This window comes from Panthera leo, chromosome E1, assembly GCF_018350215.1.
Source record: "Panthera leo isolate Ple1 chromosome E1, P.leo_Ple1_pat1.1, whole genome shotgun sequence".
Lineage (NCBI taxonomy): Eukaryota > Metazoa > Chordata > Mammalia > Carnivora > Felidae > Panthera > Panthera leo.
Genome location: NC_056692.1, coordinates 17,369,354 through 17,396,667, shown reverse-complemented (window position 1 = coordinate 17,396,667; position 27,314 = coordinate 17,369,354). Strand labels below are relative to the sequence as shown.

The window sequence follows — 27,314 nt, the reverse complement described above, 5'->3', positions numbered from 1 at the left end:
GTAAATATACTTCATGTGAAAGTTCATTACTAAGAAAGTCAGAGGAAAGGCTATGCAATTAACTTCAGTTCAGCAAAGTGGGGGCGAATAAAGAGAAAGATAAATACACCCTGTCTTTTGTGGGGAAGGGGAATTATTCAAGACATCTACAAGAGAGTGGTATGTGACACAAAAGCCTACAATCAAGACAGATTTAAAAAGAAATCTTCACCCATAATTAGTATCTTCATAGCTATTAAAAAAATAGGTCATGATTTCATTCTTAGTGCCATTTTTCAAATACTACCCTTTTTAGGATTAAAACCACCTGACTTTTAAATTCTGTGTAATGAAAACAAATGGCACAAAATAAATACAAGGTTATTCTCTGAATACTAATATAATGTCTTACACACATTCATTTACTAATTTTTACTATCTCCATCTGTCCCTCACACACACACACACACACACACACACACACACACACACGCACACGCACGTGCACACACACACGCGCACGCGCGCGCACACACACACACACACACACACACACACTCCTTTTTCAGTCTTTATAATGGAGGGATGTTAAAAATCCCCTCTAGACTGTATTTGGTTTATGCTACAGTACTAATACTCTGAGTTGAAGGAAAATTCTGTATACCAAACAATAACACATTAATGTTATTTAAATGTGCTAAATTAATCACAGCTGAAGTTTGTTTAGAAGCTTACACAAAAATAATCAGAAAACAAATCAACTCTTAAGATTTTTTTTTTTTTTTAATAAGTGCTCTGTAAGGAATTGTGTGAGGACCTAAGGAGAAAGACTGCGACAAGTAGAGTTAAGTGTTACCAAACAGCACAAAGGAGATTTGTCCCAAAGTCCTGCTTGTACCTAGGCAATTAAATCCATTACCCAATGCCCAAAAATACTGACAATATGATGGGGCACTAGGGTTCCCAGAAAGAGACATTCCTAACTATATATCTCTAACCATATAATCAAGGAAATTTCAGTGGAGAAAATCAGGGTGAAATGTTGCATTGTTTCATTTAGAAGTGACACTCTCAAAAACCTTTGGACAAACAGATAAGGGATACATTCTTTTTGGCTTCTCTAAACATGGAGGCCTGAGGGCTATGGGAAGGGAAGTAGAAAAGCAACAAGAGATTTCTAAAGATATTTTTTAAGTAAGTGTTGCCTCTAAATTAAAAAGCCCAATTTAGACGGGGGCTGTTTTGTTTTCTTTTTTAAATATATATTCATTCAACCTCTATGTCACAAACCCAGAAAGTTTCTTGTGAGTTGTGAGACAGAAGAGCTTTTAAATTCCAGGCAAGCAAAATGGACATTTTAAAAAAAGAAGGGGGGTGCAGGGGAATCTGGCCCTAAGGCGACAAGTGGTTACACAAGGCAATTGAACACACAGCAGAACTTTAAAACCTATAAAACAAACTGGAGTCTTTTTTTGTCCTTTAATCAACCTTATATCTTTTTTTTATAACTTTTTGAAAATTTTTATTTAAAAAAAAAAACACAAAAACACAGACTTCTTTCACTTCAGTATGTGGTATGTTCATTTTCCAGTTTGTTCAATGCTTTAAAGCTCAAGGATGCCTCTGCTTTCAATTGTACATGGGCCTGAAGCATCCTAGCTTTTGGCAAGCAGGCAGGAGACTCAACAAAAATCAAAATAGGAACAAGGCAGACTAAATGCAGGGCACATCTGTAAACATATTATACATTTGAAAATTACAATATCAGTAAAAGTGATACAGTTTACAGGTGAAATGAAACTATCTGGAACTGGCCTACCACAAGTTTCTGAACCTGGACTGATACAATAAGTTATTATATATATATATATTATGTATAAAAAGTTTTGTTTACATCAAGTGGAATTGGCAATCCATGCTTATACTTTTAAAATCTAAGCAGGGCAGAAATCCAGACTAAAGATATTTTCTCTATTCTAAGTTGAGTCCAACAGCTTCGTTCACAAACTACTTGTTAAAAGTCTCAAATAATCAACAAAACAAGAAAACTCATCCATACTACAGTCGCTCAAAACTGGACATTTCTTAAGCAAAGGGTTTGAGCAAAAGTAGTTACCTTCTCCCCCAAATACCCCAGGGGATCCAGTCTACTTTTATTAGAAGACTACACCTCTCTGTATATAAATGCCCTGCTTTTTTTAACCTGTATTTGACATACATGGATATACTAATTTCTGTGTGTGTGTGATGTGATGCTATGTCAGGCCAGAGAACTTGTTTTTATGCCACTAACATCACCCAATCTTAAATTGGACCCTTAGTTTCTGCACACACACAAAAAAATTTATTTTAGCATGCTATATACAAGCTGCAGTGCAACAGGATGGCAATGTGATGATAAGACAGGGCTAATGCTCTTCTCTGCCCAAAAGAAAATTTCCAGAATTTCACATTATTTTCCTTAAAAAACCCATTTTGCTCTAGTAATAAAATATATTTATTAAGATATAATTAGAAGCTAATAAGCTCAGAAGTATAGTTTGCATGGAAACACACCTTCTGCAGGCAGGGTTTATCACCTCCTCACTGGCTAAAAACATGAAAAGTTTTCTAGTTTTCATGGAGTTTTTTCTTCCCCTTTTAGATATTTCTGAGAAATTAAAAGAGAATTTACAGAAAGGTACAGAAGTTTCTCTTTCGATGTTCAATGAAAAACAAGGAAAACAGCACATTTAGTGTTAGTGACAGAGAGCAAGTCTGGAGCACCTACAGTTGAAAAGCAGAGTATATTTTTGCTCCCACTTATACAATTACATTAAAATATGGGCAAAGGAATATTTTTCCATATTAAATATCTAAAGCCAATTGTTTGTTCTGTAACTTTTCTTTAAATGACACTCATGGATTCTTCACTTGTTAAAGTCCAATATGTAACCAAAGCCAAGTGAACTATGTACCACCAACTATTCCAGAATTATAGAACTTCAATGCCCTCCCCTATCCCCACCCCACAAAAAATAAAAGGAAAGAAAGAAAAATTTCCCCAACACCCCACAGAGGCTGCTTAACTCCTGGCAAGACATGCAAATCATATTCGCTAAAAAAAATACACCCCTGCAAACTTCAAGGCATTTATCCAGCATTCTCGCAGGGCTCAAAGTATAACCAAAAGATCAAAGGAGGAGTGGGGGAAATGTTGAATCATTCTGGGTTCCCCGTGATTAGTGTATCACTTTAGTCACAGAACAAGATACAGAGATCTTTTAAGTGGATTTGCCTTTCCAGTGGGTCATTTGTTGCCCAAGTTGATGACAGCAGGAACTTTAGAACCACGCTTGGTAATAAGTCTGTATTCATTAATCACTTGCATTCACACTTAAAAACAAAAACTAACAAAAGAAAAAAGAAAAAAAAAACAAAAAACTATTCAGTACCGGAGATTAAATAACCATGTGTAGTCTCTTGAAATAAATTTTGATTCCTTATGAAGTCTAATTACTTTCAGTTGCCTTTTTTTAAATAACTATATATATATATGTATATATATATATTTGTATATATTATCCTGTGATTCTACTTATGGTTCCTCTGCTGCGTTGAAGATCTAGGAGCATAAAAGCCTTGTGTCCCCCATGAACGGTGGCTCTAATGCTGCAGAAAGGTTACAAATAGGCAGTCTGGTCCTTCATTGATCTGGACTATCCATGGCTTCATTGTAAGTGATTATCCTTTTGGGATCTGGAAGGAAGGTTAAAAAATAAATACATAAATAAATATAAGGTTTGGAATCCCAAAATGCCCATGTTCCACAACAAATTCCAAATAACCATCATCATTTTAGCTGCCTCTTTTTTTTTATGAAAACAATTTAAAGACCACTTCTTTGTAGTAACACATGTATGATCACAACCCAATAGTCTGGCATTTCCAGCAATAGGGTCCTCTAACCAGTGAGGGCTTCAACTCCTACAGATTAGAGAGGGGTTGAGTTCAGTTAACAAGGGTTATTTCAATGTGTTTCTCCCAATTATAAAAGCAGTACATTTGAAAAAAGCAAAAAAACAAAAAACAAAAAAAAAAAGCTTCAATCATCAATAATCTAATACTAAAATAAACACTTGGATTTACTTATTTTTGTTCTTAGCAAAATGAGGCCAAAATTTATTTTAACCATAGTGGAGTGTCTAGTAAGGAACTGTTCCAGTTGGTATCTAGCACCAAAAACTTCAGGTTAAGTTTGGCAAAACTATCTGTTCAGTTCTAAACATGACTTATTTCTTCCTTCCTCCAAATTTCACATAGAACCACCAGTCTTTATTCTTACCAGTAGCAAAAACCTGTGATCACCTGGGTTCAAAGTATAAAATAGTCAGAATATGTCTAGGCAAAAATTCCACTGTTCTTCTGAATTCCAATTATTTAGCTGTATGCTACACCCTCTTCTGGAGAGGCAATGATTCTGTTGCACACCATTTCTGCCTATCATATGAATTTTTAAAAGTATACATACTTTTAGTAAAAATTAGGAAACCAATAAAACATGTCACCTAACGGAAAAGTATATAAAGACCTAAAAATAATATTAAAGATCTCAAGCTCACTTCAGCTTAAGAGTCAATCTAATTTAGTGCAGAGATAATATAATATCCTTTTTAGGACTGCAACAGCCATGCTCTAGCATCCTGCCATGAATAGAATGCTCATTCTTAATAGTTAATAGCCATCTTACAGTCAATATAGGTAGGTCTACTTTTGCCGACTGTATTTTCTAGTTCTACCTTTTTTTCACTTGTATTTGAACAAGAAAGCACACAGAAAGCAACTCAAAATAATTTAAGAGCTTGCTAGTTATATTCAGGCCACAGCTGTGTTAGACAAAAGACCTGGCCTAAGTACAAGAGAGAGGTGGAAGGAGGAACAATGCTGGGGGGAAATCAGGGAAACCTACATTTAATCTTGCCACTTTCTAGCTTACATAATAACATCTCTCATTTATATTAACTAGCAAAGTAGATGGGAAATAGGATGCAATTCAGCTACAGGGTTCTGAAAGCCCAAATGTATTAGCTATTAGTTCTCCAGGCTAAAACTTTATTTCAGGTATTTCAAAGCTACCACATTTTAATATTTGGAAAAGCACATAATTATAACCAATTTAAAATTTTTGAAAATTCCAAATATCCCAGATGTGAATTATTCAGTCCCTTTGCCTTCTTGCTATTCACATCTTATACTTGTAGTTTATAAAGGAAGCTAATTTGCTATTCTTAAGATTTTTTTTTTAACGTTTATTTATTTTTGAGACAGAGCATGAATGGGGGAGGGGCAGAGAGAGAGGGAGACACAGAATCGGAAGCAGGCTCCAGGCTCTGAGCCATCAGCCCAGAGCCCAACGCGGGGCTTGAACTCACGGACCGCGAGATCGTGACCTGAGCTGAAGTCGGATGCCCAACCAAGCCACCCAGGTGCCCCAAGATTTTTAACCATCTATTATTTCAGAGAATATACAGCCCAAATAAGGTTTCTAAGACAGCTAGTATTTTTCTGAACCATGAATTTCAGTTCTTGGGCTACCACTTGTCTACCACACAAAACAGATAAAGAATGGCTATAAGTGGAAACACTTATTCATGTTGGTTTCCTAGATTAAAAATATTTATGTTCTTACTTTCACAGAGGAGGGAAAAACGTAGCTTCTTCACCTAACAAGTAAAGAGTATTTTCATACATTCTTGTTTCACTTATAGTGTTTCCCCGGATATAAATAACTCAAAATACAAAGACTATTCACTTGGTAGGTGAACTATTCCATGTTATTACCACCCAAACATAACCCAGTTAGTCATTAGTACTAACATTTTAGGTAACCTAACTATTCTTACCTTGCTTCTGCAAATTCCAAACAGATTCCATTTCTGCAAAGAAAAAAAAAAAAACAGGCAGATTATTTTATACAGTAAGTTTTACAGAGCAAAGTTTAAAGCTATGCTTTCCACTTTAAACCTAAAAAATCTAGACTGGTTATTGCCGAGATAGAGGTAGGGTTGAAATAGCACAGTTCTGCTAAATCTCAGACATGACATTCTTATTCTCTTGGAATTCTCAAGAAGTATTCTTCAGATTACCTTAAGGGTTGATTATAGATAGTCAATAATTATCTGAAATCAAACTACCGAGAGAGCAATTCTGTCTACACAAATAGCAAAGATATGCAGAAGAATTCTATAGATAAAATATTTCCTATAATAGCTCATTATTACTAAAAATGAGGTTAAAAAAATTTTTTTAATGTTTACTTATTTTGGGGAGAGAAGGAGAGACAGAGTATGAATGGGGGAGAGGTAGAGAGAGGGAGACACAGAATCTTAAGCAGGCTCCAGGCTCCAAGCTGTCAGCACAGAGCCCAACACGGGGCTTGAACCCATGAACCATGAGATCATGACCTGAGCTTAAGTCGGATGCTTAACCGAGTGAGCCACCTAGGTGCCCCTCAAGTATTTTTTGGCAACCCATCATAACCCAATGAGCTACCCAAGTCTTCTGAATGAAGCATCCAAATTTAATTAAGTATGATGCTTAAAACACCTTATTAAAATTTTACCTAACTCTTTGCTATAGGCAAGTGGTTCTGTTCTTCAAACTACACCTACTCTTATTTTCTTTTTTAATTTTTTTTTAAGTTTATTTGAGAAAGTGAGCGAGCATGAGCAGGGGACAGAGAGAGAGGAAGAGAAAGAATCACAAGAATGCTCCACGCTGTCAGCACAGAGCCCAACACGGGGCTCGAACTCACAAACCCTGAGATCATGACCCAAGCTGAAACCGACAGTCAAAAGCTCAACTGACTGTGCCACCCAGGCGCTCCTACCCCTACTCTTATTTTTAACCCATAAGGTCAAAATGCTAATCCATACTCCTTTATTAGTAACACACAATCCTCATTTGCTCCAATTCCATTCAAATATGATTATCTACAAGGTGCTTATTACTTTGATATCCCACAGCAAAGAAAATATGTACATGACCAAACTGTAGTGACAGAGAAAAAGCAAGAAAAATTGTATCTGGAAGCATACCAGAAAGCTTCACAGATGGCTTATTTGAAGGCTTGATGCGTAAGACAGAAGATGACTATTATACCACAAGCACCTAAGAATGGGGACTTTGAAAGGGAATACCCTATTAAGAGATTTACAATGTAAACAAAGACAACTTAGTAGTAAGAATGAACTATAACTATGACTGAGAATAAGTGCTCTTCCCATGGCCATACAACTACCATTTTAAAAGACAAAAAAGTGATTTTATTCTCTATTACTGGATTCTGTGTAATTGTTTTCTATATAATTTATCAGTGACCAATTACAGTTAAAGAAAAATAAAACTGAAGCTCATTAAGATAGGATATATCTGGACATAGGTTACAGTTAAGGTACAACATAATCCCTCCCCAGGGCTAAAAGTATATAAATCTAAAATTATTTTTTTATTTTATGTTTATGGTTGGAGGCAAAGAATGGTAGAAATCACATTCTCCCTACTTCCCTGTACTCCTCATGGTATTCACTCCTAAAAACACTTTTAAAGTTTTGAAAATTTATCAGAATTGGATGTTTGGACCAATAGGTTAATTATTCAAAAAAATCAAAGTAATTATCCAGATAAAATTGCATTCAAAGTATCACAACAAGTGCCTGATAAAAACAAAAACCGGGAAGTACTTCACTAGTTGTCACTTGGTCCAAGAGCTTAGATGGATGTTATGGGCTTTTAATCGCTGGACAGAGGCCCATCCAAAGATTGGCAGGAAAAGTCTCCTAGGTCTAAGGAGAGAGAATTGTAATCAATCTAATCAGGAAAAAAGAACATAAATCAGAAAAGGCTATTCTAGTCATGGCACTCATATCTATCACTTTAATATAATTTCTAATTCTATTAGTGTCAGACAATTAGGAATAGTTGAAATGGTCATTAGAGCTGTTATCCTACAAATTTCTGTACCTCAGAAGAGCTTTAAGTCCAAAGATAAGTAAGCCTTTCCTTTGTTGACCTATCTTCAAAAAAACTAATTCAACAAACATTTTTTAGTGAAAGTACAGAAATCTCACATTTTGCAACAAATAAATCCCCAAGTTCTGTATGCATCGGTTACCTGATGCTCACTGTTAAGTTTGCTTAATGTAAAAATATATTATTTAGTTGTATGTTTAGAAAAACAAAAACTTTTCATTTTAGCCCCCTAAGCTGTAAAATATCCTTTTCTCTTCCCCACCACAAACCTCAACCTGCCCCTTCCCCTCCCATCTTTTTTTTTGGGGGGGGGGGGGGGGGAGGGGACAACACTCAAGATTGTCACAGTAACAACTATACTACTTTAAAGGCAAGCATATAAATGTTAGAGTAAAAATGAAAATAACTATTTACGGTCACCCAATTTCTTTATTGGATTGAAGACGTTTCCTTAGCTTAAACCAGAACATTCAGCTTTAGGTTTTAAATATACAGATTTTAAATGATTTCTGGTAAGAAAGTTTTATTACCTTCAAACAGGGCTCTGGAATAGTGAATTTGATTATGCCTTTTGAGAAGAGGAAAGAGCCATATGACCTAGCTAAAAATTAGCCATGGGCCAACTTAGCTTCTGGCCAAGAAATAAATCAGCATTATCTTAAGTGTTGAACTGAAAAATGAATGCAATTCCCCTTCTAGTTATTTAATATTAAATACTTCTATAACAAGTAGCAACTTGATTTCCTTGATTAGAATTACAAGTTTCCATGAATCAAAAAGAAAGGGAAATAAATCAAATACTATTTGCATGTTTACTTGCTATGCTTAAACAACCTTACTAAGGCTAACAAGAAGCTAGTAAGAGAGAATATATAGGAAAGAAGTAAATTACATTTTGCCCTCTTTTAAATTACAAGTCTTAATGCAGATTCTAAATATAAAATGAGTTACTCTGTGTAACTGTTTTAATTACCCCAACAGAAAGAAGTTGAAGAGTAAGATACATCCAACTATACAAAATCATTACACAGTAATTAATCTTTCTACTTTTAATAATGCTCCCCACCCCTGGTCTTTAACTTCCCAGTTTTTGTTAGAGTTGGATCCCAGTACCCAATTATGCAAATAGTTACTGAAGAAAATTTAACATTCAACTTTCTAAAGCAGATTACTTTCTACAGAGCTCCCTACCATAAATGTCCAATAACCTAAAAATCCTAAATTCTAAGTGGATTAAAAAGTACTATTTAGGGGCTAGGAATATAGACGCAAAAACAAAGGCTCTGCCTCTGTAAACTTCGTAGAATATACAACTTTTCTAGGTAGAAGCATCAGCATGGACAAAGCTTGGTGATATTAAAGTATGAGGTGTGCTAAAAGCAGGGGGTCAGCAAAACTGACTTCTGTCTTTGCAAATAAAGTTTTATGGAAGAGAGCCACCTCCATTTTATATATTACCCATGACTGTTTTTGTGTACAAGGCAGAATCAAGTAACCAGAATTCCAAGGAGAGACCCTATGGCTCACAAAGCCTAAAATATTTACTATCTGATCACTCACATAAAAAGTTTACTGATCTATGCTTTAGTGGTCACAATTAATTTAGTAAGGCTGAAGTCACTAAGACAAAAAGATTTAGAAAAAACACGATTCAGGAGCAGAGCTGAAAGTCACTAAGAATGAAAGATATACACACAGATAAATGCTATTCTGCTATTCGGGGGACAGCACAAAGGCACAAATGAAGGAAAGTTTACTGTTTAATCATATAGGTGAAGGAAGTCACTGAAGAGATCTGAGATTATTGTACTAAATATTAGTAATGACTGAAGTTTCAACTAGAGTATGGATGAAATGACAATACAGTAGTCCTCTCCCTTATCTGCAGGAGATACATTAAGACCCTCCCCTCCAGTGGATGCCTAAAACTGCAAATAGTATCACACGCTATATATACTAAGTTTTTTCCTATACATACATACCACATGCCTATGATAAAGTTTAATTTATAAATTAGGCACAGTAAGAGATTAACAGTAAAATAGAACCATTATAACAATACACTGTAAAAAAAGGTTATATCGAGTGTGGGCTCTCTCTCAAACATTGTACTGTACTTACATTCTTCTTGTGATGATGTGAGATGAAAAAATGCCTACATGATGAGATGAAGTGAGATGAATGACAATAGGCACTGTGATGTAGCATTAGACTACTACTGACCTTCTGACGATTCAGAAGGATCATCTGCTTCCAGACCACAGTTGACCGTGGGCAACTGAAACCGCGGAAAGCAAAACCACGGATAAGGTGGGACTACTGTACAGAAAAAGAGCCCAGTAAATGTTACTGCAAAAGTGAAGAAATTAGGACAGCTGTATTAGAGATGGAAAGGAAAAAATGGATATGTTAGAGACAGGATCTATATAACCTAACAATCAGGGTTTGGAATTCCATTTCATATACAAAGAATTGGGAGCGGTGATGCTGAATATACATGGTCTGAACTCAGAGTAAAAGCAATTGAAGTTTCGAGCTTAACACACAGCAGCAGAATTGGATGAGATTACCCAGGAGTTTGAGTAGCATGAAAAGGAGACCAAAAGAACATAAACCTTTGAGGAAAAGAGAATGATATAAGGAAGGTTATGCTGAAGATGTACAAAGTAGGAAAGTGGGTTGTTAAGGAAATGCAAATTAGAGAATTTAGGGAGGGAGTGTTCAACTACTGCAATCCTTACTCAAAGTTAAGACACTTAACTTTCTAGTCACCCTCTTTTTTTCTAGCCAGATGTCACTGCCTGGTTCAAGCAATGGTATCTTACAGAACATTTCTGCAGTGTAATCTTTTAACAGGTCTCTCTTGCCCTTAATTGGGCCTTACCTTCTATCTTCTACACCATGGCTAACATTCTTTTCCTCTAAAAATACAAACCTGAGGGGCGCCTGGGTGGCTCAACTGGTTGAGCGACTGACTGGCTCAGGTCATGATCTCACAGTTCATGAGTTCAAGCCCTGCATCATGCTCTGTGCTGACAGCTCAGAGCCTACAGCCTGCTTCAGATTCTGTGTCTCCCCTTCTCTGTGCCCCACCCATGCTCATGCTCTGTCTCTCAATAATAAATAAACATTAAAAATTTTTTTTTAAATAAATAAAAATACAAACCTGAAAGTGACCAAAACACTTCAGTGGATTCTCACTGCCTACAGGGAGAATGAATCTGTTTGTCTTGTATTACATTTCTAGCACTGGACACAGGTGTACATCAATAAATTGGTTCCATTTCTTTTGAGTCTTGACTAGCCTACCCTGACCCCACCACCCACCTTAAGGGTTTCTCTATGTTCCAAGTGTATTTTATATATTTTTTCTACAGAGCAATCACACTAGTAATATATTTCTTTCCATGTATGTTTCCCTATTAGACCTTAATGACATGAATCCTTATTTCATCTAATTAACACGATTGCTTTGCACAGAGCTTGGTGCCATATGTGAATATTGATTTTGAATGAAATACCACTTGTAAATCAGTCATCAGGAAGTAATAATAGAACAAAGTAGTATTAGGTAGGCCCATTTGAAACTGATACTCAACCTTCTGTGACCTACAAAAACAGTCATTTCATGTGGTCCAGTCAAAATTTCAGCTTTCAATTCTTCAAAGAAAAAGACAAGCTAAGAGGGTTAAAGCCAACTTGAGGCTTATTATTATTATTTTTACTTTTAAGAAGCACAGGTTCCCCCTCACACACACCAAAAAAACAAACAAACAAAATATATAAGGTCAAAAAGAAGACTCCCATAATTAAATATCCCCAGATCAATTTACTATGGATCTTGCCTTCCAATCCTTATTCAAGCCATTTAGAACAAATTCTGTAAAATTCAGCAGGGGTAGTGACATTATTAAATTCTACTTTTCCCCCTTCTATTCCAGATTTACCCAATTTTTGATGATTACTGGCTATCTCACCACCATGTTTTTTGCTCTTCTGATTTCCTTTCCCAACCAGTCCACTGTACCTCCCTATTCTTTTGCAAAGAAGGCTGCCAGAAACTTCTCACCCTTTCCTTTTCCATTTTGACTATACCCATAGAGAATTAACAGCTTATTTTCTTTTTTAAAATAAATTTTAGAGGTGCCTGGGTGGCTAAGTCAGTTGGGCCTCCACATTGACAGCAGAGAGCCTGCTTGGGATTTTCTTTCCCTCTCTCTCTGCCCCTCCCCAACTCACATGGGATCTCTCAAAATAAATAAATGTTTAAAAAACTTAAGTAAGGGGCACCAAGGTGACTCAGTTGTTTAAGCGTTGACTTCAGCTCTCAGATCATGATCTCAGTTTTTTAAGTTTGAGCCCCACATCAGGCTCTGTGCCAATAGCACTGAGCCTGGAGCCTGCTTCAGATTCTGTGTCTCCCTCTCTCTGCCCCTCCCCTGTTTGCACTCTGTCTTTCAAAAATAAACATTAATTTTTTTTAATAAAATAAACTTTAAGTAACTTCTATTCCCAACATGGGACTCCAACTCATGACCCTAAGGACTGACTGAGGTGCATACTCTACCAACTGAACCAGCCAGGCACTCTGGTAACAGCTTATTTTCAAGTAAATTTGACTCAAGTACTTAGTTAGAAGTCATCACCTTTTCAGGAGATGCTTAATGAACTCTTCACCCCATCAATTTCAATCTTACATTCCCAATTTGGAGCTAAAGACTAAACAGAACTGTCTTGACCGCCTCTAAATATATACGTTAGAAACTTGGAGCTTGAGGGGTTTTGTTCATTTCTACTGCTATACTTATTCTAATCCAGTTTACTTTTAAGGTAAAATATCAAATTCAAGTTGCTCGGAATGAAACTGCTACTACTAAGATACTAATAGACAATTTCTGCTGTTATAGCATGGATGGTTACCTCCCTCACCTTCAGGAGGTAAGCTACTAAAATCTGAGGATTAAATTTTACCTTCCATAAATTCCTGGTAAGCTACCTTTTTGACTAATACCCAAGTAAATTCATAATTATTACACTCATAAAACACACTTAATGAGAAATCAAGCATCTTATATAGATACTAAAATGGTTAAGTCACTGGCAAAAGAAAGGATCTCACAACCATATTAAATTACTTATTACAAACATTCCTATATGTCCCATATTAGAGAGAGGGCGGAAAAAAGGATCCTTCCCCAATCTAGGAAATTGAACTAGGGCTGAAAACAAAGTCAAATCTGCAGGCAATTGTTAATAAAATTGTAAGATAGCTGTGATGCCATAAGCAATCATGGAGCAAAATGCAGTAAAGGTGAAAATATTTCTTCAGCATTGTGTTTAAAGGAGAAAATTTAGTATTCAGATTCTATGAACAAAAGTCTAAAAACTGTATACATAATTCCCCTCTCCCTTTTATGGACTAACCATAACTTGTCTCCTGTCTCATCACACCCTGTACATATAAGAAGTATTTACCAGTTCCTTCCTTCATAAACCTTTTTAAAAAGTAAATGTGTATTTTCAGGTAAATAATACATTCACATTGACTGCAAATACAAAAGGGAAAACCTTTTGTCATTTCTCTGCCTGAACTATTTATTCCAAGAGTTCATCAGAAAAATGGCTTTCAATATACCCAACAAATTGGCCACAATAACCTACCAGAAAGCAGATCTGTAAGTCAATTACTTAATACTAACTCAACTTTTATTTTTATTTCTTAAAGTTTATTTTTTATTTTGAGAGAGTAAGGGAGTAAGCAGGGGAGGGGCAGAGAGAGGGAGAGACCGAATCCCAAGCAGGCTCTGTGCTATCAGCAAGGACTCCAGGGCAAGGCTCAAACTCATGAACCCGTGAGATCATGACCTGAGAGTCGGATGCTTAACCCACTGAGCCACCCAGGTGCCCCTCAACTCAATTTCTGAAACACTGTAGTACAATCTGATAGAATAAAACAAAGACTGATATACTTATAAATTAGGAAACCCAGGCTTAAAAATGCAACTGATCTTTTCAGGTACACAGGAACTGGGAATAGCAGTGTTAAAATCCCTGTGTTTAAGTTACTTCCATCTCACCAGCCTATCACTGATATTGAGCAGCTCCCCCACTGCCTCCAGACTGATCTGATGATCTGGCAGCAACTTACCTTCCTTCTCTTTTATATTTCCTCACCACATCCAAAGCGGATCCCTTCCAACATTTACATCTACTCAGGTTCTCCAACTTATCTATTATCTTCCTCTTCTTTGCATTTCCCCACCCATCAAAACCCAGTTTAAATGATGCTGCGTCAATGAAAACATACCCTGCCTGCACTTACTCTTCCCACCTTTATTCCATTAGAAATTCTCCCTCCGTTGAAAGCTTCTAGTAGGGGCGCCTGGGTGGCTCAGTCGGTTAAGCGGCCGACTTCGGCTCAGGTCATGATCTCGCGGTCTGTGAGTTCAAGCCCCACGTCGGGCTCTGTGCTGACAGCCTGGAGCCTGTTTCAGATTCTGTGTCTCCCTCTCTCTGACCCTCCCCCGTTCATGCTCTGTCTCTCTCTGTCTCAAAAATAAATAAACGTTAAAAAAAAAAAAAAAGCTTCCAGTTATTTATATCCATGACACTCAAATCTTGCCTTATAAACTTGTGTATTGTTTTCTCCTCTACTTAAGCTCTTCAAAGAAAAAGACTCACCCTGTCAAAATCTTCCTCAACTAAGCAAAGTACTTTGCCTATAATAAGTACATCTTAAGGGAAAGGAAAACACACACACACACACACAAATTATTACTGCACAACTGTGGCAGAGAAAAGAAAAAAAGGATTAAGCTGAGGAAAGCTCTCTAGACTCAGGAGTTCCCAATCCTAGCAGGCAATTAGAACCACCTAGAGTTAAAATACATTTTTATTCCAGGGTGTAGCCTAGATCTAGTGAATCAAATAATTTATGCCAATAACCTATGGAAGTAACAGAGAAATAAATTTTTTAAATTTCATGTAGTAGCTTAGTGTTACCTCAGGGATATTTTATACTAGATAACTTTGATGTTAACTCACCTCAACTATCAAGAATTATATCTTACCATATTCATCTCCCTCGCATCTCTATATGCTGGGTATAATTTACCTATCAAATTATCTTTTTTTTTTAAAGTTTATTTATTTTGAGAGAAAGAGCAAGCACGAGCAGGGGAAGGGCAAAGAGAGTGGGAGAGAATCCCAAGCAGGCTCTGCACTGACAGACCAGAGCCCAACACAGATCTTGAACTCAGGAAAAGCGAGATCATGACCTGAGCCGAAACCAAGAGTCAGACACTTAACCCAGTGAGCCACCCAGACGACCCTCAAATTATTTTTTAATGAATATTCCAAAATAGCAAGATGTTAACATAAATACACACACACACACACACACACACACACACACACACACACAAATAAATGCTTTTTGAATGCTTGATAACCTTCAGTGCAGTATTAGGCATGGTAAATCAACCCGTTTAAACGAACACTTTGACCAAACACACAACTCACATCAACCTACCTTATTTCAACAGACTTGGCTTCAAATGACTTTTTCAAATCAATAACTTCAAATGATTATTTCAAAATCAAAGATTCACCTCAAAAAGTTAGGGTCTAATGTTAGACATGTTCTATGTCTTGGGTATGTGCATTAAAAGCCATCACTCTAACATAACTAAAGTGTCAACTAGCAAAATGTTAGGATACCGGGAATTTGTTTTTGAAACTCCTACCAAAAGAAGTGTGAACGTAGATAGGTGAAACAAGAATGACAATGCTATTTAAATGTTCAGGCTGGATGAGGAGTCCACTGGGGTTCGTTACAGGTTCCACTTTAGAATATAAATCTTTTATAATCAATTTAAAACTTAGAATATAATTTTTTTCATAATCAACTTAAAAAGGTATCACTTTAAAGTTTGCCTCTTAAGTGCCACTTGAAATCAAAAGAAAATAGGACCTACATCTCACAGTCAATATTAATACTAATATGTAATGGTACACTATTCCCCCAGGTAATAGAAAGATTAACCCTCTTGTTTCTTAAAACTTTACACCATAACGTGTCAAAAGGTAAAAGAAAAATCCCAAGAACTAGAATTCTCATCAATCCCTTTTTTATGCCTCATTGTATCTTTTTTTCATCTCCTCAATTATACTGAACAGATTTTTTAAAAATCTGCAGTACTTCTAAGGCTGCAAATAATGTTTAACCTAAAAAATGCAGTATTCCTACAGAACTGATACCAAGCACGTTCTTACCTATTTCCAAATAAAATTGAAGGACTTATTTTTGAAGTTGGGAAGTATGCAGAGAACTTCCATTTCTAAGCTTAACTTTAACCAAGAGATTACTTCTGAACATTTAAAGAAAATACTACACTGAAGGTACAAGAAAATACAGGTGGCCCTTTTAAAGGATATTCCAATAAGCCCAACTGATTATTACCTCCTTTAGAGTTTAAGACAACTTAAATATAATAAGCCAGCCTTCACTTATGAAAAAGATCTTCAGATCTTCAAAAGGTTGTGATTTAAAACAAATTCAAAGAAAAGAGAAATTAATGACCTAATGAACCATCCACATTTGGCAGTAATTCAAAGAACCTGCCACTTTGGGACCTAACTGAACTGAACATTATTTGTTGGGGGTTGGGGGGAGGCTGGGCAATCAATATCAATTTAATTTCAATATCCAAATATAAAAGTCAAATTGATGCACTCAACTAAAGCAAGTATTTTAGTAATGCCAACAAAACTAAATATAAACTGCATCCACGTTGAGGCATTTAGCTTATCTAAATACCACTGATTTCACATCTAGTTAGCCCATCTATAGGGAAAACGCACACAGAATACCTAGTAATAAATAGAAATTAACTTCCCATTTAAAAAGGCCTGCAATCCTTCACAATAAAAATCTATATAAAACCACCAGCCAACCATTTAAGGGAACCTGTCCCAGAATTTTTCGCATGTTGTGGAAGAACATAACCAGATATCCTCTCAGGTTCACACAATGACCACCAGTATAAAATACACAGGTAAAATTTCCCAATGGTCTCTGGAGGGCAGATGGCACGGAAAATAACACCAAAAACACCAACTTCCCCAGCAGGATTTAACTTATAATTAACCACAAGTCTTAAGAAACTCAGCAATTGTTTTGCCTTAACTTTCCTAAAAACATCCATTTCCTGTTTAACTCATTTACTTCCAAACAGCAGTGCTGGAGAAAAAAGTTAAGACAGGTAATTTCATCTGCCAGGATTTCTGCCCCTAAACTGCCACAAGGCAATACTACTATTTACTCCCATTTTTTAAAGGAAGAAAAACAGAAAAAGTACATCTGTTCATTTTACTAAATGTCTTCCAGTTTGCAGATAAGGAAAGGTATGAAGAGAGGTAATTTGCTTAAAAGTCACATAAATAGCTTTGTTATTCATCTCTGAGGCAGTGATTCTTCCAGGGAAAATATGGGAATTACCTCATCTCCACTTAGCTGATATGCTGCCCCTTCCCTGCAGTTCCAAGTCACTGCCTAAATGAGCCACTGTTAAAAATCGGAATGTGCAGCATGTATTAGGTGTGTGTCTGCACGCGTGGGGTATAGATTTCTATTAGAAGAGGGAGAGATGGAAGTGTTCCCAATACACTGAGGTTTTAAACATCATTCATTAAACCTCATTATTTGCTGTAGGGATTTAAAGAAGTTATACCATACAGCAAATCTTTAAGATACAAATAAACCATATTCTAAAAAACGTATTCGCATGGAACTTGAAAGATACCGGATTCCTTTCTTAACATAGGCTTTGGGGCTATGAAAAGTACAGACCCCAAGAGCCTGGTTCCTACAATGCTCATTGGGCTTGCCACTGCAGTTGTCTAAATTATTTTCTAGTTCCCATTCAGCACCCAGAAAAAATAGTTTGACACTCCATCTTTTTGGACTCCTCCTCATTTTACACAAATTAGAAGTATCAAATGAGCTGACTAATAAAGAAGTGTAGGATATAAAAAGCAAAAAAGAGGGAACATCTGTTCAAAGAAGTTTTAAAAATAACAAGAGAAAATATAACGTCCTCCCTTTAGGCACCACCCCATTCCTCTTCACTATTTGAAACAGGTAGGAAGTCAACTATACTTGTAAATATGAAAAGAAATGTTTTAAGTCGAAAAAGTGAACATTCCTTCTAAATAGTACTGTTTCCAAAGACCCTGAATAGTTTATCAACTGCTTATCCATGGTTATTCTTAATTTAGTTCTAAAAGTCTTAAAGAATCTCATAGTAATTTCCAAAATGCACCTTTAACACAATAGCTTATAAATGTATATACTAAATTGAGCAGTAAGAATCTTCATATAGGAACAAATGAGTTACCTTTAGTGTGATATACAATAGCAGCCCTCAGGTCAAAAGAACCCCAGCTATCATTTCTTTCTAGGCCTCTCTGGTATCTCTGTTCTTTGGCGGAGCCTAACAAAGTGTTCGTAGGAGACGCCAGAGGATTTTGATTTTCTATCTCATAGTCCTTTGAGAGAAACACTAAAGCACCTTGACTACTGGTGTCTGCTTTTTGCAGATCACCTATATGACTGGGTTCCAAGGATAAGGCTCCACTCTCATTAGTAGTCCCAGATTTTAAAATGCTACCCAGAACTTGAGGACTAGTCCGTTTTTCCAGCTCATAAGCCTTGGGAAACACAGGATGCTCAGTTCCTGAGGGGATTATTTCAGCACCCTGTGAAACCAAAGTGGCAGGATATTCCCCTTGAAATGTCACCTCCATCACTTTATGATCTGATGACTTCCCAATAACAGTCTCAGGGCCAGCACTGGGCTCATTTATAAAAGATAAACCCCACTGATTCTGGAAGATATCCCCCAGGTTTTGCTGATCTGTCTGAGAGGGTAGATCCACTTGTGCTGTGCTCAACAGCACAGTTTGCATATTTGAAGGATAGATGAAAAGGCTAGATTTAATTTGTTCAACAGCTGCTGAAGTCAGACTCATGTCCTGGAGAACTGAATCAGTCCCAGAAGAGATGGGTGTTAGAGTATTAGCAGCAGTAGTTAACAGTGGCTGACCCCCTGGAGAATACACACTCGCATCAGTCCCTGCTAAAACAGGCCCATTAGAAAAGTTGGCCGAAGTAACAGATTTCAGCGCTGACATTGGGACCTGGGATAACCGACTTGAAGACTGGGTCTGAGTTTCCCCAGCAGATGACGAAGAGGATGAAGATGAAGATGGTGACACAGAAGAGTTCTGTACAGTTTTGTTGAGGTTTTCCTTAACTTTGCTTGCATAACTTATTTTAGGAACTATTTTAGCACTGCTATTGTCCACTGGAAAAACTGGGGGTGGTTTAAATAGGGTCCAAGAGTCCTCTTTGGAGGTAACAGCAGAAGCGTGTTTTCCTTTGGGCCGATCATCAAACTTCTTGCCGCTCACACCGGGTTTAAGATCAGAGCTTTTCCGCAGCATATCACCCACAGCAGGTTTTCCTCGATTTGTTCCTCCAGGCCCAGTTTCATACTTCCAAATGGGCTTCGAACTATCTACTCGATTTCCCTTTTGTTCACTGTAGTCAGGCTTGAAAGTTTCAAGTCCCTGTTTTAAGGTTGGGACACTGGTCTCTTGTTGCATTATTTTGTCCTGCACTAAATTAAGGTTTTCACATCCCTTGGCACTATTGCGCCTAGCTTTCCTTTTTTTAGGAGTGGTATATCCGCTCTCAGATCCACTACCATCATTATCTGCTCCTTTGCCCATATAACCATTAGTAATATAGCCAGAATTATTTGTTACAACACCATTTGGAATTGCTACAGTATCGGTCTTCTCTACAGACTGGTTCTCTCCAGATTTATTTTCGTAAGACTTCCCATTCTTTTTGTCCATACTGTTCTTCTGAATGAAATTCCTGGTTTTAATTCCTGCTTTCCCAAAGGTGTTGGCCTTTACAGTCTGCTTCAGATTAGTGTCTACAATTTGTTGGTTGCCATTGAGGACCCTGGAAATAGGGTTGGTAGCTTCATCAGAACCCAGGCTCTTTAAAGATATTTCTCTTTCTCCAGCATTACCATTTAGTTCACCATAGCCTAGAAAAGGGGAAAAAGAAAGGTTTTGATTTACAATTACAAAACATAAATTACAGTACTACCTGACATTTAAAGACTATTTACTATGTGCTAGACACTATGCTATGAGCATTAGCTTTACTATCTTCATTATTTCACAACCAGGAGAACACTTGTCACCCCATATTACCGATTAGAAGTCTGCCAAGCAAGAGACTGAAGCAGCTGGGATTCAAACCGAAGTCTGAGGTCAGAAAGAACAAGACCTCTTAAGCAGTATGCCATAATATCTCTCACCTAACAAAATCAACTTCCCCACTGTTCTCACAAGGCTGCTATAAAAATTCCTTTACAATTAACATCAGAGCTACCCTCTGGGCACAAATCAAGTTATACTGATACAGTAACTGTATGTATTTCAGGGAAATTAAAGAATCCCTTTCTATGAAACCACAAATGACTGGCAGTCACCACAAGCAGTTTCTACTGCATTCTGCTGAACAAAAATCTAACAATTGTGAACTTTTTCTAAAGTAGTCTTGAATCTATTTTGACAATTCCCAGACATTAGATCATACTGTTAATGTATGAAACTAGACCACCTATGTACCAACTTCTAACTCCTCTAAGATATATTTTCTTCATTTTACATCTGGGTAAAAAAACTCTCAGAAAAATTAACTTGCCTAAGTCAGATAACTGGAAACCTGAACTCCAGTCAGCCTGGAACATGGTTTTCTATCACTAAGTAATACTTCCTACACAAGTGATGCTGTAATAATTACCAACAAAACTACAATGAATGGTATCTAATTTAAAAACTGCTACGTGTTCAAGCGTAATTTAAGACCTTCAACTGCCATAAACAGTTCATCACTCTACATTATTCAATTGGTAACAACCATTCCCATTTCCCTACCAGTAAAATAGAGATATTACTTATCTACCTTTTTATGAAATGTTCCCAAAAGCATTTTGAAGTCATTAGAAACAGATAAATAGGATACATACACATTCATTTAAGGCAGCTTTCAGAAGGGTGTCCAATAAGACGAAGTTAATTTACATTTGTCACTTTCGTTCATCCTTGTGGTCCTTTAGCCTATGAAGGCTAAAAGGCATGTGACCTTGTATAGTCTTATTTTGAAATTTTGTTTTAATTCCCAATTTGGTATAGATATAACCCATAAAAGCTCTTTGTGCATTTTAAAAGCATAAGGGATCTAGGGGCGCCTGGGTGGCTCAGTCAGTTTAGTGTCTGACTCTTGGTTTCAGCTCAGGTCATGAGCTCACAATTTGTGAATTCAAGCCCCAAGTTGGGCTCTGCACTGAGCAAGGAGCCTGCTTGGGATTCTCTCTCTTCCTCTCTCTGTTCCTCCCCGGCTTGTGCTTGCACCCTGTGTGCTCTTTCTCTCACTTTCAAAATAAATAAACGTAAATTTGAAAATAAAGGGAAAAAAAGCATAAGGAATCTAAGATTTTTTTTTGTTTGTTTCAGAATCACTGCTTCAAAAGAATGTGACATGGAACAGAACATAGTCTAGGAAGACTCACAACAGGATTTACTATTAATTTTAAGGCATTCATTTTGTATCAGAGAAAGGACACTAAAAATGAACAAATAAAGGCATTTTATTCCACTGTATTAACTTTCAGAAAATAATTCAAGAAAATATACTTAAGGCATAATCATTCCTAAGTCTGAACCATACAAAACTTGTACCATAAAATAATTTTGTTTTAAAATTTGTTTTAGAGACAGGGAGCATGCGCAAGAGAGCAAACGCTCGCATGGTGGAGTTGGGCAAGGGAAAGAGAGAATCTTAAGCAGGTTCCACCCTCAGTGTGGAGCCCCCATGAGGGGCTGATCCCACAACCCTGAGATCCTGACCCAAGCTGAAATTAAGAGTCGGACACTCAACTGACTGAGTCACCCAGACACCCCCACCCCGCCGAATAGAATAGAATAGAATAGAATAGAATAGAATAGAATAGAATAGAATAGAATGGCTGCTGAAAGAGCTTTGACAGTCAATCAAGTCAAACTTTTGGTGGAAAAATTCTAACCACGCAACTACTGAAGAAAGAAACTACTAAAGAAGAAATCTGTTTAGGTAGGATGTTTTCTGAAAGGTTCTTTTTTCTTTAGGGAAGCAGCAAGTTCCTGAACAGGAGCTCTCAACGTTAACATATACAAGTTTACCTGTATACAACTCTAGACCAAAAAGAAAAACATACCATTTAACATGCTAACAAGCTAAACAAAGTTTTGTACTCTCGAGCCCATTAGTCATAACTTTCTCAAAGGTAAGTAAACAGTCTTAAACACAAAAAAATTCAATGTCCAAACTGACTTGGACCAAAGCCAAGATTTTTAAGTGAACCAGGATATTCTTTCCTAAAATTACTAGTATTTAGTGGCTCCGATATCAGAAATCACCAATTTTGTAACAGCTCAGAGCCACTATACTCCCAAGTTTTAATAACAAAAAAACATTTTTTCATTTAACTACTTAAAATTTTTTCCATGGCAACTTTGTTGGTATGCAAAAAGTGTACCAGAGACATTCTTTTTAAAACTTAGGTCTTTAAGAAAAATGCGACCACCACAGAATTACTGAGAGAAATCACAGGGCTCTTTGCACTTTTATTATTTAGGTTTGCCATGCTAATACTACTTCAAATGGACTGTGCAAAACTTGAGTCCTGATAAATCTCGCTTTTGGATTAGAAACCGAAATTACTGAACACATTTGGCCCTCTCTTGCGCCCTCTTCTGGATAAAGAAAACAGGTTCCTCTTTATAGGTTTGTGGGTAATGGGTCCTAAAAGCCCACTTCAACATACAACAGATACATTTCAAAAACCCTCCTAAGTTTTCTTAGTAAATTAGCATCATACATGTTGAAGCAACAGTATTGTGACCGGGCCACACATAAAAAACTGTTCATCCCAAATTGTTTACATTCTCTCAAAACTGCTAAGCCCAGTTTCCCCTCTTTATTCTCTTCCAGGACAAGACCTACTGATTTGAAGGATGCCACCTTGAATGGTTCAGGGGCTGCTTCTATACATAGAGACAACAAAATAAAATTTTCGAATCTGAACAGTAATACTGTTTGATCTTCCAAGCAACGATAATAAAGTAAGATTTTCTTATCTCTAAGTTGAAAAAGACCTAGAGTTAAAAGATTTAGTGTTGTACACTTTCTAATAGTTTTTAAACTGTTCCAAATCCGTTAAGATTAAATACTGAATATATTTACGTGTTCATTGCTACAGCACGCCATCATCAGTCCCTACCCCCCCCAAAGTGGAAAGTCTGATATTCCAATTTCAGTCTTTAAATTAAAGCAATTTTCCTCCAGCTCTCAGTAACTGCTTGTATTAAATTTGATAGCCTGGGTTTAACATCCATTTTCTTATTACTCCCTTCATTTTTATAAAGAACCTTCAATTTGGTAAAAATCTGCCTGGCTACAAACTTTTAAGTTCATTTCTTCTCAGATGTTTTCTAAAATGACTTTCACCCTCAATTTAACATTTGTTAGAACCAAGCATTTGGGGTTCGGTATCAGTTTAAAAATAGAAAAACACCTTTCCTCTTAACATGGAAAAAAAGCCTCGTCCGAGACAAGATGGTAGTGAACCAACCTCATGGATGGGCCACCGCGGTTCTTCCTTAAGGACAAGAAATAGGGGTCAAAAAACACCTCGCCCTCTTCCCCCATCCAATCATTTTCCTAATCGCTCTCCCTGAAAGCACTACTTAAGCCCAGAGGGTAAATGCTGGGGGGCTGGAGGCAGCCGGAACAAGCCTTTTTTTTTTTTTTTTCTTTTTTTTGTAAAAATGAGCTGCTAGAAGGAAAGGGCCCAAGTGAAAGCCTGAGAGGCGGAGTCGTGAGCGAACCTGGCAGGAGACGAGGTTCCTGTGGCAGAGAAACTCGTGACCGGGGAGCCTGGTTCCCGCTGGGTACCCCACCCGGCCTTCAGGCACCGCCTCTACCCAAAATGTATCCCCCCCCACCCCACCCCCAGCCCTCCTGCCCCACGAAGCGCCGCGGACACCGCCCGCGGCCTCCTCCTCCCGCGGCTCCACTTCGAGGCCGGCTCCCCGCCCGGACCGCCCGCGCCTCCCGCCGCACCGGGAGCGGGAAACGCGGCCGCCGGCGCGCGGGGCCCGGTGCAGGCCGCTCCCCTCGTGGCCGCTTCCCTCCCCCACCCCAACCGCCCCCGCCCCTCACCCCAGGGACCCGCCCGGGGCCGCGCGGCCGCCACCGGGTTACACAACCCGGCCGGCGGCGGGGGGAGGGGCGGCCGCGGGCCGGGGGCGACTGCGCCCCCGCAATGCGGGGGGCAAGGCGACCGCCGGTGGGGATCCCGAGCCCCCCAGCTCCGCCGCGCCGAGCGCCCCTCGACACCCTTCCCCCTCCGCTCTTCAGTGGGCCGGAGTCGGTGACAGGAATCGGCTTCCAACATGGCGGACAGGAAGCGGCCCCGCGAGGAGGAGAGAACATTCCAGCCGCGCCGGCTCTGGGGGGAGCGGGCCCGGGGCGCCGGCCTCGGGAGGAGGCGCGAGGGCACACTGCCGGATCCGGTGCCCAAAAGGGGCGTCTAGAGGTGGAAATAACCCAAGAAACGGGGGGTCCCGGCCACCCCCCCCAGACGGGGAACCCCAAGGCCACAGGTGGGCTTGGGGTGGCGGGTGAGGGAGGACACTTCCTCAACTCTGCCCACCTACCCTCGCCTCGCCGCCTGCAAAAGGGTCTCGCGACACCACCCGAGTCGGAATTAGGTAGGCCTTCTTGAGAAACACCCCGAAGGCTTTTTGGGGGGGGGGGGGAGCTATGTTCACCCCAACTCAGGGCCACCAAATTTAGGTTCCTCCGGGGCCTCACGAAGGTAAACGAGAAAGGAATAATGAGGACAGATTTCCAAGGCCGACCCTCCGGGTCTCCCTCTGGCCCGGGCGGGGGCCGGGAAGGTCATACTGGCCTGGTTGGGCCTCTCCCATGCTGAGGGGAAGGAGAGGGCGCTGCAAACCCCGCGGCCTGGCTCGGGCTTTGGGAGAATGGAAGGGGGCTTCCCCAGACCCGCAGGGCACAGACATACACACACACACACACACACACACACACACTCCGACCGCGTCCGCGCTTTCCAGATCCAGCCCCACCCCCATCTTCTCTACCCCCCACCCCCATTCCCCTTCCCCCACTCGTCCTCCCTCCCAGACCTGTTTTCTTCTTCGGCGTTTCCTGGTGCTGCTGGAGGGCGTGTTTCTGCTCATGTTTCAGCGCCTTTGGCTGGGCCTTGGGGCTGCCCTCGGCTCCATGCTGCAGGTACTGGTGAGGCTGCTGGTGATGGTGGTGGTGATGGTGGTTGTGGCTGTGGTTGTAGAAATAATAATGGTGGTGGTGGTGCGGCTGCTGTTGCTGCTGCTGCTGTTGCTGCTGCTGCTGCTGCTGCTGCTGCTGCTGCTGGGGGTGATGGTGCGGATGGTGGTGGCTGTGATGGTGCTGAGGCTGTGGCTGGCCGGGCTTCTCCTCCATTGAAAGCGGCTGGGACTCCCTGGCTGAGGCTGCGGGCTGCTGCACCGTCAGGATCTGAGACTGCTTCTCAGGGCACACTCAGTATATCTGAGCGCGTCTAGCCAGCGCACTGGTTAACCGAGCGATTCTGCGAGATTGGCAGCGGCGCTCCAGCAATCAGGAGACAGGCTGCGCCGCAGGCCCCGCCCCTAGCCCAAATCCTCTTTCCTTCCCCTTCGCCACTGCCTCCTGGCCAACGCCACTTACCCTGTGCAACCTCACAGGGCCGGGCTTTCAACGTCAGCACTATGGCTCTCTCTTCTGTCGCTTTCTCTCCTTCACCGCGCATTCTGCGAACAGCACTTTCTACACTCCTCGCCCGCAAGCAAACTCACGTCGAGTGTAGCAGATTCCACTGGCGATTCCACTGGCAATTCCACTGGCTCTGGGAGTCATCTGTTGGTTTTGCAGCTCCTGGAATCTGTTGGCTTTTTTTTTTTTTTTTTTTTACCCTTTTCCGGGTAACCAGAGGGGAAGCTCAGTTCCCTTAACCCTGAGACCACTAAAGGGGCAATACAAAAAGAGGAAATAAATGCATTAAAAAAAAAAAAAAAAGAAAGAATACAAGAGCTTCACAATCCAGTAGATCATTTTGTATTCTGGATTCATTTTGCTTTGTATTCATATGCTAATCTCTTCCTTTCCACGAAGGGATTATAGGGTTCCACAATGGGGTATCTGTGTAATTTTCTAAAAGGGCACAAAGGGTTTAAATCATTGTTTCTTTGTAGTTGGAGGCAAGGGAGAGCGGGAGGAATGAAAATCTAAAATCTACAGTGAAGTAGTTTTGTTGTTGTTGTTGTTGTTGTTGTTGTTGTTGTTTTTAACTCTGCAGGTGAGGTCAACTGTAGAACCAAGATAAGTTTTAGAATATGTGGTTTCAAGAGCGAAAGACAGGGGAAAGGGCACTTTAAACGTTATTGAGTTAAAAATAATTGCATGTATGGAAAATATTGGAATTTTAAAAAAATACTCTATTGCTTTTGTAATGTTGATTTAATTTATCCTGCATTATTACATCACAGCCTGATTTTTTTAAAAGCAAATGTTAGTCCAGAACATTGTGACAGTGATTACTCAGGAAGGAAGAAAAGGGTTTTGTTGGGAAGGGGCACACTGGTACCCTTTGATAATATTTTATTTCTTGACCTGGATGGCGATGATCCATATACTTGCTTCATAATTATTTCTTAAACTGAACATATATATATATATATATATATATATATGTTATATATATATATATATATGTTCATGTATAATACACTATTCTCAGTGTATGTTCTTTGAGCGGATTTTTTTTTATTTAGCATAAAATGTGTATGATTTACCATTTTAACCATTTTTAAGTTCACTAGAAGTAGGTATATTCGCATTGTTATGCAACCATCACAACTGTCCATCACCAGAACTTTTTCAACATCCCAAACTGAAACTCTGCACCCATAAAACAACAATTCCTCCACTCTTCTCCCCCATTCCCTTTTAACCAATATTTCATTTTCTGTGTCCGTGATACCTTATACCACAGACAAGTGGAACCACACAATATTTATCCTCTTGTGTCTGGATTATTTCACTTAATATGTCTTTGACGTTCATCTCTGTTGTGGTATGAATCAAATTTTCCTTC

The 27,314-nt window shown here is 39.0% G+C and overlaps 2 protein-coding genes across 7 annotated transcripts in view; one reads left to right on the top strand and one right to left on the bottom strand.

Annotated features, from left to right (window-relative positions):
- Positions 1-595: 595 nt before the first annotated feature.
- Positions 596-25,784, bottom strand: NUFIP2 (nuclear FMR1 interacting protein 2). Of its 2 annotated transcripts, none has more exons than XM_042917523.1 (4): positions 25,327-25,784; positions 18,387-20,111; positions 5,862-5,894; positions 596-3,717 (listed from the first exon to the last, which is right to left on the bottom strand). In XM_042917523.1, the coding sequence occupies exons 1-4, from the start codon at positions 25,640-25,642 to the stop codon at positions 3,665-3,667; spliced, it is 2,127 nt and encodes a 708-aa protein (XP_042773457.1). In that variant the 5' UTR covers positions 25,643-25,784; the 3' UTR covers positions 596-3,664. The 2 variants fall into 2 exon arrangements, with proteins under 2 accessions (XP_042773457.1, XP_042773458.1); XM_042917524.1 differs by lacking the exon at positions 25,327-25,784 and adding an exon at positions 21,102-21,348.
- LOC122207389 (translation initiation factor IF-2-like) overlaps positions 24,361-27,314 on the top strand; it is a 73,624-nt gene continuing 70,670 nt past the window's right edge. For all 5 annotated transcript variants that reach the window (XR_006196812.1, XR_006196814.1, XR_006196815.1 and 2 more), the window contains exon 1: positions 24,361-24,885. Coding sequence is in view for 1 of the 5 variants with exons in the window: in XM_042917525.1 (XP_042773459.1) it covers positions 24,438-24,885 (448 nt within the window). In the remaining 4 variants the exon portion in view is untranslated. The remainder of the gene's footprint in view (positions 24,886-27,314) is intronic.

Excerpts from the sequence above, each read along its gene's own strand:
- NUFIP2 (XM_042917523.1), bottom strand. The coding sequence starts at position 25,642 with ATGGAGGAGAAGCCCGGCCAGCCACAGCCTCAGCACCATCACAGCCAC. Across the intron at positions 20,112-25,326 it reads AACGCCGAAGAAGAAAACAG|GCTATGGTGAACTAAATGGT; the intron begins GTCTGGGAGGGA and ends CCCCTTTTCTAG. Across the intron at positions 3,718-5,861 it reads TTGGAATTTGCAGAAGCAAG|ATCCCAAAAGGATAATCACT; the intron begins GTAAGAATAGTT and ends CCTTCCTTCCAG.